The sequence below is a fragment of the Molothrus ater genome, chromosome 1 (genome assembly GCF_012460135.2).
Source record: "Molothrus ater isolate BHLD 08-10-18 breed brown headed cowbird chromosome 1, BPBGC_Mater_1.1, whole genome shotgun sequence".
Lineage (NCBI taxonomy): Eukaryota > Metazoa > Chordata > Aves > Passeriformes > Icteridae > Molothrus > Molothrus ater.
The window spans coordinates 111,241,642-111,257,318 of NC_050478.2; the positions used below are offsets into that span (position 1 = coordinate 111,241,642).

General features: G+C 48.7%; 3 protein-coding genes across 3 annotated transcripts in view; 1 reads left to right on the forward strand and 2 right to left on the reverse strand.

The window, feature by feature from the left end:
* SPIDR (scaffold protein involved in DNA repair) overlaps nucleotides 1–789 on the forward strand; it is a 196,275-nt gene extending 195,486 nt beyond the window's left edge. Inside the window, 2 exon segments of the mRNA XM_036379007.1 lie at nucleotides 288–348; nucleotides 351–789. Coding sequence (XP_036234900.1) covers nucleotides 288–348; nucleotides 351–421 — 132 coding nt within the window. The 3' untranslated portion in view covers nucleotides 422–789.
* Nucleotides 790–2,374: 1,585 nt separating this feature from the next.
* Nucleotides 2,375–4,535, reverse strand: CEBPD (CCAAT enhancer binding protein delta). Its single transcript, XM_036379137.1, has one exon. It carries the CDS (start codon nucleotides 4,517–4,519, stop codon nucleotides 2,876–2,878), a length of 1,644 nt encoding a protein of 547 aa, XP_036235030.1. The 5' UTR covers nucleotides 4,520–4,535; the 3' UTR covers nucleotides 2,375–2,875.
* A 7,848-nt stretch (nucleotides 4,536–12,383) lies between these two features.
* PRKDC (protein kinase, DNA-activated, catalytic subunit) overlaps nucleotides 12,384–15,677 on the reverse strand; it is an 82,895-nt gene continuing 79,601 nt past the window's right edge. The window contains 5 exon segments of the mRNA XM_036403886.2: nucleotides 12,384–12,765; nucleotides 13,797–13,936; nucleotides 14,517–14,705; nucleotides 15,142–15,343; nucleotides 15,461–15,532. Coding sequence (XP_036259779.2) covers nucleotides 12,561–12,765; nucleotides 13,797–13,936; nucleotides 14,517–14,705; nucleotides 15,142–15,343; nucleotides 15,461–15,532 — 808 coding nt within the window. The 3' untranslated portion in view covers nucleotides 12,384–12,560.

The following is a 15,677-nucleotide window of genomic DNA, read 5'->3' on the forward strand; positions in this document are numbered from 1 at the left end:
TAGGTTATGCTTAGCAAAACTGAGTTCAAAGTCACAGAAACTTTTTTCTTTTTGAAACAGCTCATTTTGAAAGCCTGGTAGGGCAGCAACTGAGACAGGAGTGTGATCTAATTACTGAAAATCTAATATATTCATTCTTTCCATTAGTTCTAATGCACTTTCCGAGTCCTTTAAAAAAATTGTCTGTTGGAAGAGGATCCTGCATGCTGCATCTTCCCAGCTGAATGCTGCCTAGAACAGAATGTCCAGCACTGTTTGTTTTACTCACCATGCTTTTATTCCTGCAGACTTACGAGGTGCAGAGCGTGCTGGGAAAGGAGGTGGGGTTATTGAACTGCTACGTCCACTCATAACCAGCCACCCCAACTGTGTTGTGCTGGAGGAAATTGTTCTTCTGGAAGCTGCAGCAAGACAGAGTTGAACTCTAGTCAGCTATTATAGTATTTGTGGACTTTGTAATGTGATTATCTGTTAACTAGTGCCACAGATAATGTATAATGCAAGTGTGATAAGCGTTAAGATAGTTTATTAAAACTGTGATTTATAAAGCACATTGTGCTAACACTGAAAAAAAATCTATATATTGTTCAACTTTCTGAACTCTTCTTTTTCTGACCAGTGCAGGATCTAAGAATACAGTTCTTTGTCATATTTGCTGTTATGTAATGTAAAACATCTTTTTCTGTAAGTTTTGAATGGTTGTGATTTATTTTTAATAATACTGTATTTATTATGTGTCAATGGAAAAAATTTTACTGATATTTTTGAAATAAATACCTTGCTATGGCAGTTGGTTTAAGCTGAGTTTTATCAGCATATCTGACGTGCTGCAGAATGCTGCGTGCTGTGTCAATTCTGAGTTAACACTGAGTTAACACTATATATATAGTTGTATAAAGACAGAGATTTGAACACATATGAAGTTAATGTTTTACAGCTAATTGGTCTCTCAGCAGAGAAGTTGTGTGTTATCTGTAGCTTCCCACAAAGCTGGTGTTTCACTGCAGTTTCTTTTATGGGCAAGCAGCAAACTGCGTTGTAGGCCACGCAACAACCCCCACCCAGGCTGTGGAGACTAGAGATCAGATAAATGCCAAAATCTCCCTCTGTGTGCATTGCAAGAATTAATATAAGAATTAGAGACTGCATGGTTTCCCCCCCCCCCCCCCCCTTACTCTTTCACAGTGTTTAAAAGCCCCTTAGAGGTCAGAGGAGGAGGAACGAGTGGTTTTAGTGCAGGTCCCATATGTGATTAACCAGCAGAGAAGGAGCAGCACACTTGCCACACTGGTCATTTCTGCAGCTCAGGCCAGTAGTGAAAAGTCTTATGGATGTCACAATTATTAAATGATCCAGCTTTTGAATTCCCCTTTTTTCCCCACCTCCTCCAAGCATTTCAGTCTCTTGCCTGCCTCCCTGTAAGGAAAAAGGAGATGACAGCCCATTCCTGTGTAGAGGTCTGAAACTGGGGTTGCCCCTTCAAAACCATTCAAGACTTGAGTCTCTGAGAAAACGGGAGGTGCTTGTTGTCAGGCCATTTTCCTGCCAGTGCCCTAGAGATGCTGTAGGTGCTCTAACACTGCACTACTGAAATTCAGATAAGTTGCCCGATCTTCTGTGACCTGTTCACTCACTCAGCGGTGAGCAGCAGCGTTGCCTCGCCGCTCTGTCACAAGCAGGGATCAGTGAAAGTCTTTGTGACCACTGGCTCTGTGATGAGCAGCAGTTGCCCACTCTCACTGTCCAGGATCAGTGAAAGTGTCCAGCTCCTGCAGTGGGCTGAAGCCTCAGGGTGCAGCAACACCTCTGAGACTCCCTACAGAGGTGAGCTCTGGTGCCTGCTATGGAACATGTTAGTGTAGGTGCAACTTTGCATTATCTACAATGGAAAACCCTTGGAAGTTTTTTGTTTTTTTTTTTAAACGGGAATTTTAACTAGTGGTATTCTTTTAATGATGTTCTTTTAGTCCTATGCACTTTTTTTTTTTTTTTTTTTTTTTTTGCTATAGAATACGGTATTTCTTCTGGCACAGTCCTGCTCACAGAGCAGTCTCCCTTAATGTGCAGCTGCTCGGTCCCACCAGCGCCACGGCAACCCCTGACTCAGCACTCGGGCTCAGCGATGCGCTCCGGGGGGAGCAGACTTCGCGGCCACCGGGCCGAGCGAGGGGTCTCACGGTTGTTCCCACCCCTGCATCGCTCTCTGGATGCTTTGGGAACTAACGCAGCGGCCCTCGCTTGCCCTCACCTCCCCTCTCGGCCCCTGGGACCCCCTCTCCGTGTTCCCCGCCCGTGTCCAGCCCCCTCCCGGGCAGCACAGCTTTCCCCGCCGCCAGCCCCTGGCTGTCACGACACAGAGCAAACGAGAACAGGGTGGATTTAAAATGCTTTTCTTTATTCTTAGAAATGCTGTAAAAATTGATATAAAAGGTTGAGCATGCTCAGTCTTTGTTTTTTGGGTTTTTTTTCCATCCTACTGTCTAAAATACATGGGATTTTGAATCACTTTAACAGATGTACCATAGCTGCATCGGTATGAGTAAAATGTAGAAAAGACGAAAACTACCATTACAAAAATAATTTAAGGGGAGAGAAGAAAAAAAATAATATATTTAGCTTTTTTTCCCTTTTTCGCAAGTTTCGTGGTGAAAGACCCAGGCATCGCTCCACGTCGCTGCCGCATCCCGAGCGCGGCCGCGGGCCGGCAGGTCCCACCGCGGCTCCGCGCCTCCTGCCGCGCCCGGCCCGGCCCGGGGCGCCGCGGCACGGCACGGCCCGGCACGGCACGGCACGGCCCGGCAGGGCTCGGCACGGCCCTCTGAGGTATTTATCCACCGTCTCCCGGAGTCCGTCTCTCCGTCCCGCTCCCCCCCGGTTACCGGCAGTCGGTGCCCGAGCCGGGCTGCAGGAAAGAAGCGCTGGGCAGCTGCTTGAAGAAGTGTCGGAGGCTGGTCAAGTCCCGGGTGAGCTGCTCGATCTTCTTGTGCAGCTTCTCGTTCTCGGCCGAAAGCTCCAGCAGCTTCTGCTGCATCTCCTGGTTGCGCCGCTTCGCCTTGTCGCGGCTCTTGCGCACGGCGATGTTGTTGCGCTCCCGGCGCTGCCGGTACTCGGGGCTAAACCTGTCCACGCACTTCTTGCCGCCGCGCTCCTTGCCCCCGCCGGCGGCGGCAGTGGGCTGCGGGACGCCCTGCGCCGGCCCGGGCACGGCGGCGGCGGCGGCGGCGGCCCCGGGGCCCGGCGAGCGGGTGCTGCAGCTGGAGGGGGAGCTGCTGCCCGGCGGCTCGGGGGACGTGGGCGGCGTGGGCTGCCCGCTCAGGTTCATGATGGTCTGGGCGCAGGTGGCGATTTGCGAGGGCAGCAGCGAGGAGGAGAGGTCGCTGTCGCTCCAGTCCGGCTCCTGCTTCAGAGCGCCGCGGGAGGAGAAGGAGGAGGAGGAAGAGGAGGAGGAGGAGGAGGAGGCGGTGCGGGGCTCGGAGCCCAGCAGGGTGGTCATGGTAGCGCCGAGGTCCTTGGCGGGGTCGCGGCCGGCGCCGCCGCCCGGTGGCAAGTACTCGCCGTATTCCCCGCCCCGCTCGGGCTTGTGGTTGCTGTTGAAGAGGTCGGCGAAGAGCTCGTCGTTGCAGAGCTCCAGGTTGGGCACGGCAGACATGGAGTCAATGTAGGAGCTGAAGTCGATGGCGCTCTCGTCCTCGTACATGGCCGGGGCGGCGGCGCTCAGCTCCGCCAGGTTGGTGCCGCTGCCCCCCAGGCCGCCTCCCGCCTCCTCGCCGCTCATCCCGCAGCCGCCGCGGGCCCCCGGCTTGCAGGCGGGACCCGGCCCGCCGCCGCTGCCCACCTTGGCGTCGTAGAAGTTGGCGGGCTCCAGGCACCAGCTCTTATAGCATGCCGGGGAGTCCAGGCTGTAGAGAGCGGCGGCGCTCATGGGCGAGCGGGACGCGGCGCCGCACGGCCGCGGCGCGGGGGCTCCGGGGCGCGGGCACCAAACGCGGCTCCGCCACGGGCGCAGCTCCAGCCTCTGGCACGGGCAGGTGGGAGCGGGGCTGCTCCTGCTCCTGCTGCCGCTGCTCACACCGCTGCCGCTGCCGCTGCTGCTGCTCGGTGGCACCGGCGCTGCCGCTGCAGCCCCGCCGTCGCCTCCCCGAGGGGGCCGATCCGGGCTCGGGTCACGCCGTGAGCGGCGGTAGGAGGCGGGGATGGGACAAGGAGTCTCAGGACCTGGGAGTGAAACGCCCGCTCGGTCCCTTCTTATACGGCGCGGGCCCCGCCTCCTGCCCCAATGACGGGAACGATGTTCCCGGCACCCCCGGGGACCCGGGGGCGGGAGCGGGTGGGGTGCGTGGCCGCGGAGGCAGGGCTGCCGCCGCAGCGAGCTGCCACCTCCCGGCCGAGGGTGGCCGCGGTCCGAGGTGCCCCCACCACGGGCACGGGACGGCGCGGGCGCCTTTCGGGAGCCTGCCGCCCTCCCCGCACCGTCCCGTCCCCGGAGAGCGCTGCCCCGACGCCGGCACCGGCACCCCATTCCCCCGGCTGAGCGCTGGTTTTCCCTTTCCCCGCGGGCCGGCGGAAAAGCTGGCTGAAAATGCCGATTTTACCCCGCCGCCGCCACCAGCACCACGCTGCATCCCCCCACGCGCTTCCCGGCGGCGCCTGGGATGGAGCGATGCGGGGAGGATGCTGCCGGCCCCACGCGTGTCTGTGCGCATCACCCGAGCGCCCTCCGGAGGCTCAGCTCCCTCCGCTGGAGCACGGGCAGCTTCCCCCGAGCAGGATGTAAATCCCCCGCTCCGGGGAGAGGATGGACACTTGGGTTTCTTCTGGCAGGACCCTCTGGTGGGACAGGGGTCTCTGAGGCATCTTTAGCTGCCTCACGCCGTCATGAAGTTATGCCTCTTAAAACCTTACATTAAGTTATTATGCATGTTGTTGTCCCCTGCCCCCCCTTGCATCCCACAAACTACTACTATTAAATTGGCAAGTACCAGAAAACTGAAAATACTTGCAGCTAAAAGATAAGTTTTCTAGTTACATAATAGTTTCTAAAACCCTGGTTCCACCCCCAGGTGCTCCGCTGACTGAATTACTAAATAAACACGCAACAAAACGCCCTTAAATTTACTTTTTTGTTTTTTTAATTATTTATTAATTAATCTTCCAGAAGACCCTTCTATATTTAAGATAGGACTGTCCCAGGCGCCGAGTTTCCAGCCCAGCACCCAGCTGACGCTGCTGGCACGGAGCTGTGCCCGGCGGAGCGCGGTGCCGCTCTCCCGAGGTGGCTTTGGGGACCGCCCGTGGGGACGTGCCGGTCATGCCGGGCCCGCTGCCCTTCTCCGGGCAGGGCTCCATCTGCCGCCACCGCAGCTGTTGCAGGACCGCAGCTGTTTATCACAGGGGTGTGTGTTTTAACATAAGTAGCTGGGAACAAGACTGGTACATGCTCTCCCTTTGGATGTAAACTCCACGTGGGAAGGCTTGTGGGATCAGGGTAAGGGTGCAGTGCCTGGCAGGTGGGGTTTTACATCTGGCAGCTAAGGTTTCGCTTGGAGAGGCTTTGCTTTTAACTCTAGCACTGCCAGATGTATTATATATATTATATATTGATTTCCTTTCTCATCAGAGGACTGATCACACAACCTCCTCCATCGACACCAGCATTAACCACTGAACTTATCAGTGACACAAGGAATGGTTGCTTTTGTTTTTTCCACATTGTCAAAGAAATAATATGTCCTGTCCCAAACCATTTTACATGTTATTTTTTGCCTTCTATGTACCCCAGACCTTCTGTGGGGTCTGTTCATGATGCACAACTCTGCACCAGCTGTCCCTGGCCTGGCTATCCAGCAAGGAACATGGTGCTCCAGGACCCTTTTACTCTGTATGAAATGCAGAGGAGTGCATACATGAGACATGGGAAGGTAGCTAGAAATGAGATGCAGTCTGATATCTGCTGTCTCTCCCCTTGCTCTGCTGGAAGGGGTGAGATCTCACCCATTGTAGTCATAAAATTATGTTTTGTCCTGGAAAGCACTCATTTAACTGTTTGCATGCAGAGCTGTCTCACACTTCCAGCTCAGCACAGTCCTTACCCCAAAGGTCAGCCAGTGCTGGCATGCCACTGTGCCAGCCTGAACATGCCTATTTAATGCCCATCATGTGTTCCTCCAAAAAAGACACCGAATTCCCAGCCAGGTCACCCGACCCCCGCTGGGCACCTTGCCTCCTGGCAATTACATTCTCAAAATCCCTCGATAGGAGGCCCAGAACTGCTGTGTAAACCTCAGTACAAGCCATCTGTGTCACACCTAAGCCCCACCACAGAGGGTGCAGCATTGCCTGCAGGGTCTTCAGGACCTGGAGGTGTGTTCTGAGCTCGTGGTTGGACCTGTCAATGCCTGTCCCTCAAACCCAAGCAGCAGGAGCCACCCCCTGGAGGATGAGCTGGTTGTGTTTGTTGCTGGGCCTGGGATGTGTGATTTCAGGAGAATGTCTGAGGGGGTTCTCCCAGGTGCCATGCAGGATGTGGAAGCCCAGGGTGCTGCAGCACCTGCAGTGAAGCATCCAGGAGCAGGTGAGCAAGTGATACCTGGCACTTAGCAAAGCAGTGCACTGGAGGCAGGCATTTGTCTGGCATCTCAGCAGCTGAATCTGTCCCCATCTGTATATGTAATTTCACGAGCAGAGAAGTACAGACAAGCCCTTGATTTCCCTCATCTGTCCTGCTGAATGCCTGAGCCACCAAGTCACAGCTTGTCTCTGGGGTCCAGTCCTTTTAAACAGCATTAAGAAGCAGGTGATCTTCTGAATTTCAGAATAAATTCTTTAAAATTTTCTTGAGGTTCATGCTCCAAATTAAGGAAAGTATTTAAACCTGGCAAGAAAGGGCAAGAAACCTTTCTCTAAGAAGCAGAAAAAAGATAAAACTTAAACTTACTCTGGTCTGCTGGCTGTGAATCTGAGAAACACCATGACCCTGACCCCTTCAGGGATAGCAGTTAAATCACACTGTTTTCTGACTGGATTTTCCTCATGAATAGAGGACAGGCCACTCAGGGAAGGTAAGGAAACAGGGTAATGCCTCAGCATGCTCACCTCCAGCAACCCAGCAAGGCATGCAGGACCTTTTGGGACAGTGGGACTAGGAGCGTGGCAAGGCTGTGCCTGGGAAGCCTGAGGAGCCCTTCCCTGCTTTTGATGATAGGACTTGAGACAGCACCTGCAGGACCTCAGGTCCTGGGGTATTCATGGGTGAAGACCAAGCTGACAAGGGGAGAAAGATGGAGGACTGGTTTGCTGGGTTTCTGCTCCCTGCAAGAAGCAGCAGGAGTGCATGCATCCTTACATTCATCAGCTGGAAGTCAGCAACGGCACATGGAGGCTGACAAGGGAATGGGACATGTAAATGAGGAGGTACCAATTGTCTGGGGAGAGTCAAAAAACCTGCCTGCACACTCCTAGGGAGGAGCAGTACCTGCCTGAGGTTGGTGCTGGCTCTTGTCAGCCAGCACAGTGACTGCTGGACAGCCACCTCTGCCAGGGCTCGTGCCTCTGCCTTGTCCTCAAACAGCGTCACAGTATTGTGCTCGTCACTGGTACTGTCCTTGTGCATCATTGCACTGATCCTGCCTGTGGCCTCCCTACTCTTAGCAGCGGAAGAACTTGATGGTAACTGAAAGGATTTTCCTTTTAGCTCCTTTAGCTGAAGCTCTGTGTTTTGTCTTGCTGCAGGCTTTTAAACCCCAGTGGTGTCAGCCCAGGCTGGGTTTGTCCAGCTGCACCTGTGGCTGCTGAGCTGCTGAATAAGATCATCCACAGACCCAGGCTCCCAAAAGGCCAAGTGCTACTGCAGCAAAATGCCTCAGAACCTGTGCTCCTTGTTTTCTCAAACTCCCTGGTGGATACTCAGACCTTTTTCCTGATACAGGTTTTGCATGGATTTCCATTCATGTGATCAAATTGACAGCTACATCTTCTGTGTAATTGAATGAAATCTTCTGTGCTATAACTTACTGTAAGTGTAGAGGACAAATAGAGTCAATGTTGCCCTCTTGTATCCCATCAAAAAGATTAAGAAAAACCCCACCCTGTAAATAACGTGGAAACTGTAACCAAAACTTTTCCAGTCCCTTATGGCCACTCCTTCATGTTATCAGAATGGTTTGGGTTGGAAGGGACCTTAAAGATCATCTAGTTCCAACATCCCTGCCATGGGCTGGGCCAACTTCCACTAGATCAGGTTGCTCAGGGCCCCATCCAACATGGCCTTGAGCACTTCCAGGGATGGAGCATCCATGCCTTTTCTGTTCCTGTGTCTCATCACTCACAGGGAAGAAATTCCTCCCAATATCTAATATAAACCTAACCACTTTCAGTTTAAAACCATTGCTCCTTGTCCTGTCACTACAGACCTTGATAAAAAGTCCCTCCGAGTCTTTCCTGCAAGCTCCCTTTAGGCACTGAAAGGCCACAATAGAGTCTCCCCAGAACCTTCTTTTCCCTAGGCTTACAAACCTCTCAGCCTGCCTTCACTGGAGAGGTGCTTCAACTCTGATCATCTCTGTCGCCCAAAAAACTTCCCAACTTTTTTGCAATAAGAGAATACCCCTCTAAACACCCTATTCTGGACACATCTTCATTTGACATAAGGTGTGGCTCTTTGGTAGTTTTGCTACAAGGCCCATGACACCACTTGGTGCTGTGGGTGTCTGCCAGGGTGTGAGCTCTCTGCATTGGTGCCATTTCTTACAGGCAGCAGAACTCAAAAATGAAATTTTTCTAGCCCATGTAATTTCCAAATGAGGCACAGTATTAACAAAGTGACTCTGCAGACTCTCAGCCTCAGGGGGGGAAAAAAGCAGAGGTAATAAATCCTTATCCTTGATTTTGAAAAACAAGAAGTTTGGGGAGAAGTGTCTCTATATATAGATACTTACTTTTGGAAGCAGCTGGCCAAGCTTTAAGTGTGAGACCAGAGGAGCTGTAGGAAATTCCTTATTCCATGTCTGAATATGAGCCCAATTCATTGTTTTTGTGGAAAACTCTTACCCTCCTTCCTGTGCCCAAATGTGTGCTGGTGCTGTATCACCTCTCAGCCAGAGAGACCTCAAGATAACATTTAAACTGGGGGGCAGTGATGGGGACTAAGGGGGAAAATCCCAAGCACAAGAACAACATGCAGAAACCTCTCCATCAGCTGGAAATGGGGACAGTAGGCAGCAGTTCCAGAGTTTTCCTCTGGATTCAGCAGTACTGTTATTCTTAGCTAGAGGGAAAATTCTAAGATTGGCAGGGATGGTAAGGATTAGCTTAAAGATGACATCATTCTATACTCTAAGAAAAACCTAGTGAGAATATATGCTAATGTTTTACATAACTTTTTAGCTACAACTAATGGGTTTCCAGATATAGTGCCCATCCATCTGGTTATTTAATCTGAGAAGGAAATACTCTGCTGTGCTTGTGAATAGTCACCAAGTTTTGTTTTGCATCATGAGACCTGATGCACTCTCTAACTCTGATCTTCACATCATCTTAACTCTCTTCTGGGAGCCAAATAAACCTGCCCTCTAAAGCACTGAGCCCAGCAATGTGAGGCTTGCATTGTGTCAGTACTTTCCTTGCTGCTTCACAGGCGGGCTCCAGCCTTTCCACTTAGCTGCTGAATCTTACTGAGAGCAGCCAGGTCTGGTGACAGCAGCTGCCATTCACTTGTGTTGGAGGTTATTTCCAGGACCATTCAGCTTCATGGTGAAAGCTCCCTAAAGAAAGTTAGGGAAACTCCACTTGCTCTGCACAGGATGTGCCTCTCTCTGTGTTGAAGACCCAGCAGCCTCGTGCTTTGTGCCTCAGCTGACACATGAGCTTGACAAACACATGACTAATAAGGGCAGACGTGGCTGACGCTTCCCACTATGGTGCTTATTCTAGGGCCAAAATGGAGCTTTTAACTATTTAAATTGTCATGAAGACGTTCCAAACCCGTGTCACTTTTGCCTGTGTCACAGGTTTTCACCCCCAGCCTGAGGGCTGGTCACCATGGACCTCAGGGAGCAGGGAGCCCTGGGTGGTGACCCCCAGCCCCCTCCCCCTGGAAGGGCCAGGCTGCACTCTAACTCCCCTTCCCAAAGGCCATGGAGGGAGCCTGCTGTGCACAAACATCTGCTGTTGCTGAGGCTATCAGAAGGCCTATGAGAAGAGCCTCGTTAAAGTATAAACCTAAACTTTGTCCTCTGCAGTGCAGGTCAAAGTACCCAGTAACTATCTGAGGTATGTGCCAGAAGTGCCATTAAACACCTTGTACACCCAGCCACTTAGTTTCCAAATGTCCCCTGCCTTTTCATGTTACCTTTTTAATTGTGCTTTAAACTTTCTCATATTTGTAGAGTGACAGCATGCAAGCCAGGGTACCTCACCTGACCAAGATTTAGTCATAAGATTGCAGTCCTAATTGTTAGCAGAGATCAAAAGAACAAAACACCATGACATCTTATCTTACTGAAGTGTATATAAGAACAGACTGTATCAAACTCTTTTATTAAAAAAAAAACAAACACCCTACTGTCCACTAATTATCATCTCTATGAATGGGTAAATGTGGAAGTTTTTGTGATTAAGTGCCGTAAATTAACTTTTTAAATGAGGTATACAGCTGAAAGTTTATTTTATTTTTCTTTTTCAATGTTTCCTCTACAAAAATACATCCAAACAATATTTTTGACTAATGAAATGATAAAAATGTTTTGGATTTCTTGATTTATAACTATACTGACAGAAACCATTGAGTATGCTTATTAAGGAGAAAGATAATAAATAGTAGTTATTGCTGGAAAGTATTTGAAACAGAAAAGCTCCCTCCCCATTCTTTAGGCCTCAGCAATGTTCCTCATTGTGAGTTTTTCATGGCGTTGCATCTAGAAGGCAAATTTCTCTACTCTCCAGCTGACACATTCATTGGAGACTGGTGCCAGCAGGAGACGTGGCTCTCAGTGAGACCAGAACTGCCCCAGTGCCACAGAGGCAGGAAGGAAACCTTGAAGCAGTGAAAGGGCAAAGACTCATTTTTATTACACCCTTTATGATAATTATTAAAAGCCTCAATAAAATCTATATCCTACTATCTGAGTAATGAGCAGCAGTAGTGCTTGAGAGAGTTCTCTTTCTCCCTCACTGCCCATGCTGCAGCTTAAGCTCAGCTGGGAGCTAAGCCCCACAGAGCTCCTCCTCAATCCCCCCAGAGAGAACTGGAAAGTGAGAAAACTCAGGGGCTGGGATCAAGACAGGGAATAAGTTAAACCAAAAGTTGTGCACACAAGCAAAGCAAAGCAAGGAATTCATTTACCACTACCACAGGCAGGCTGGTGGTCAGCCCTCCCTAGGAAAGCTGGGATGATGGTGACTTGGGAAGACAAACACCATCAATCTGAACAACTCTCCCCTCCTTTCTCCTTCTTCCCCCAGCTCTGCATGCTGAGCATGACACCCTCTGGTATGTGATAGCCCTTGGGCCAGTTGGAGTCAGCTATCCTGGCTGTGCTCCCCTGGACTCCTCAAGGTGTGAGAGGCAGAAGAAGCCTCGCCTTGTGCAAGCCCTGCTCAGCAATAATGAAACATCCCCATGTTATCAACAGTCTCCAGCACAAATCCAAACTACAGCCCCCCTCCAGCTACTCTGAAGAAAATAACTCAATCCCAGCCAAAGGCAGCACACCTGAGAACTGGCTGCTGGAGACAAAGAGTCACATCTGGCACAAGCTCCACAGTTTGGCATAAGCAAATTCCAAAGTGCAGCAGACATTCCTGTGCTGTGCTGCGCTTATGGCAAGCAGCTTACCGTGCTCAGCTCTGCCGGCAGTGGCTACTTCTGGCTCGGGCCAAACAATAATTTGGAAATAACACAGTGTGAGCAGTGCAGACTTCCAAAGGACAAAGATAACAGGGTATAACCTCTAATTGCTAAAAACAGTCTCATCATTACTATCTCGTTATCCAGTAATGCAAAAGCTGTTCAGATACTTTAGGTGTTATCTAGAGCTAAGAGCCGTTTTCTGTTTAATTTCACCATGTGGCCCACTGATACCACTGATACAAAAATCTTCAAGTTTTAACTACAAATAATATGTGGCTGCAGAATGGTTTCAGTTGATTGTCATCAAGGTCTCTGCAAAAGAAAAGCACAGACTCACTACATCACTGCACTGACGCCCACAAGTTTGTGGGGTATGAATTTGTGCTTTCCACTGAAGGATCTCAGTGCTTTCCAAATAAATCTTTAAGCTCTGTAGCCTCCCCAGTTCTCTCTACATTGATTTTAACACAAAGACAATAAAGCTACTTTGTTACAGAACGACAAGCAAGAAAAATAATTTTAAAAAAAGAAACAAAAATCACTGTTTGAATACAGCTTTAATACAAAAAATTTATTTTCTCTATTAGTCAAGTTAACTGATGATAAAAATAGTTAAGAGTTTTTTTTTCCTTTTTGGCCTTAAAATTCTGATCTGGTTGCAGCTGTGTTTTAGGGTACAGTTACCTTGGGAGACAGGGCTGTAGACAGCAATTTCTCACATCCAGGGTTCCCATCCTTCCCAGACTCTGCCAAGAATATTGGGGTCTGTTGCTTGATCGATGAGGCATCTCACTTGGGTCTCCTCTGACAGTCCATCCTCTGGCTCTTTGGCTCTGATATCATGATTAGAGTTACCACGAGCCACAGCTGCAAAATCATTATAAGCAGGTGACCTCTCATGGCCCAGGCGCAGCTCATCGCTGAAATTGAGAACACAAAAATAAGCTCTTACTAAAAGAAACAAGCAAAAAATCTGAGATGGATTTTTAAATAACAAAAAAGCACTTGAAAAATAAAGCTTGAATTGAGATCAAGACGTGGAGGCTGCTCAAGAGCCATAGAAAGCTTGGCCAGTGAAGACTGGTGGTTTCAGGGGTCCTTTACAAATAGTGGGTATTTACCATAATACGCCAATCTTGTCAAGGGTCTCCAGCTGGAAGACAGATGCAGCAGTTCACATCCAAGCTGTTGATCTCTTTACCTGCTTTCCTGATTTGTGCCTATAACAAGTATTTTGCTGCCTCTTCCAGTTCAGCCTTGACCGCAAAAGGGACTCCTCCCAAGTCCTGCACTTTTCAATATTTGTATGGTTTTAAAACAGGCTTGCTTTCTTTGCTTTTCTGTCTTTCCCCTGATTAATCCAAAATGACTTTTTAAGAGAGGATGGAAGGGATTAATTGTACTTTTAACTGAACTTAAAAGACATTCTGGCTTGAGCCAGACTTGACTAGACTGACATAAATAACCTGAGAACGCCACCAGATTTGAATTTGATGTTTCGCATAAGCAACTTTCCTCCATGCCTCCCCTACCGCTGGTACAGGTTCCATTTCAAGCAATCCTCCATCAGAAGCATATATTAACTTAAATATTATCCCTACCCTGAAAGCAGTGGAGACAAACATAAAGAACAGAGGGACTGAGGAGTATGAGATTAAGCAGTCTGACAGGGAGGGGAGGCATGTGTTGCCAGGAGCAGTAAAACTGCTCAGAAGGCCTGAGCTGGAGCAAGAAAACTCACAGGGAGCTATCTGGTGTTTTGGCTGGCAGGGTGATTCAGAGAGCTTGTACGTGGACCAAAATGATTCTGACAGAAGGTTTGCTGAAATTTTGCCCTGTCTGTCTCTTCTCTTTTCCTAGCCTCCCTGCTATCCAAAGGGAGCAAAATCTGACTCAGGAGACTTCCAAAGCTCTTAGTGAAGCAGTTTAAAGCAAAAGCAGAGCATCTTACCAAGTGATTATTGCTGGATTGGCACCTGTAAGCTTTCTTCTGACATAGTTAACTTTTTGCAAAGGGTACCAGTTTACTTCAGATGTGTTTATTTCCTTAATCCACGTGCCTCCTTTTTTCAGCTGTCTTTGTTCAAAGTTCTAGGGAGAAAATATATTTGTCCTATTTATCATAAATCACATACTTGAAAAAGGCTTTTAAGCTGCAGATCATGGCAAGTCAAGCCAGTATCTTAACTGCAGATGCAGTGGCGGACAAAGCAGTGAGATAATATCTAACTTGCCTATGACTTTTTTACAACTGAAGTTGCTGAAGTGCCACTAGTTGCAGATTTTTTTCTCTGTAACTATTAGTTTGATATATAAAGGGCTGTTATGTAAATTTAAGAGGTTGAATGCAGAAAGTTGAAAATATTTATGCTGGTGCCATAAGTGGCATAACATGATCAAGAGTTACCCATGTCTTTAGGATTATCATGAAAGATAAAGAACAGTACACTGATAACACAGACATATGCTACTATTTTTTGTGCATCTACACAGAATTCTGTCATTTTAAATACTTTTAAGTTCAGTTTCTCTGAGAACTTAATAAAACAAAGAAAGATAAAAGGAGTAGTGAGAGTGAGCCTCAAGGAATACTTCCTTTTTCATCAGTTTTATTCTTATCACAGTTTAAGAATTTCCACATGAAGAAAAATGAAAGAGGACAAAACCCCACCTTCCAGTCCAAAGAAGGCTCTTTTACAAACACATCCATGGTGCTGATGAGGAGGTCTGGATCTGAACGATAAGCCCTCAGGGCATGCACCATCACGCTGTAAATGAGTCCCCACTCTCTCACCGGCATCATCAGATTAACGAACTGGCGAGTCAGGCGAAAGGGCATCAACTCTGGCACACTCAAAAACTAGCCAAGGGGAAGGACAGTCAAAAGAAAACAAGAAGTAAGAAGCCTTGGAACTGAAGGATTAGATGGGAATATTTTTTTATTTTTAAGCTTTGAAACCCTCTTTGTCAGTTCACTGAAAATAACATGCAAAAGTAGAACTGAACCAAGTTGTGACATCAAAGCTCTAGTCATGAGTATTCAGTGATAGCGGCTGCATCCATAGCTGAACCATGTAAAACACCACCATACTGACTCTGTGGAGTTCTGTAACTCACTGCTTGTCTGAGAATATCTGGACTCAGATATTTTATTAAATTGACTAGAAATTACTTGCAAAGATTATTTTCCACCAGAACAATGGCAACTGAAGAGCATCAAATTTAGTCCTGAGAACACACATGTAATAGCACATAACAAATGCAAAAGCTGTAGCAAATTAGTTGAAAACAAATACCTGTGTGGCTGCACCAAAAGCATATCCAAAGTCTATTCCCACCATGCCTCCTGTCTCCTTGTTAATCATGAAGTTGGACAGATGCCGGTCTCCAATCCCGAGTATCCAGTGGCTGATGCACATCAGTGCGTGCGAGCTGGCAAAGTGGGAGCGCAGGGCCAGGAAGGCCTCGGGAGATGTGCTCATCTTCACAAAGGCTCTCCTTAACAAAACAGAACTCATTTTCACAAAGGCTCTCCTTACAAAGCAGAACTCACTCCTTGAATGCAGACAAACACCAACATTTGTTTCACAGCACGCAGCCATCAGCAGCACTTACCTCAGCAGGTCTTCTGGAACACTGCTCTCCCTGCTTTTGAAGGATGTGACTGCTTCTGTACGGCTGGCATTCCTGCAAAGTAGTGGAGAAGTAAAGGTGGCTGCTGAGGTAACAGCCTGCTGCATGTTGGAAGTCAAGATGGGCAGAGTCATAAGTCTAAGTGCTGAGTTCTATGTTTTGGCCACAAAATCCCCTACAACGTTACAAGCTGGGGACA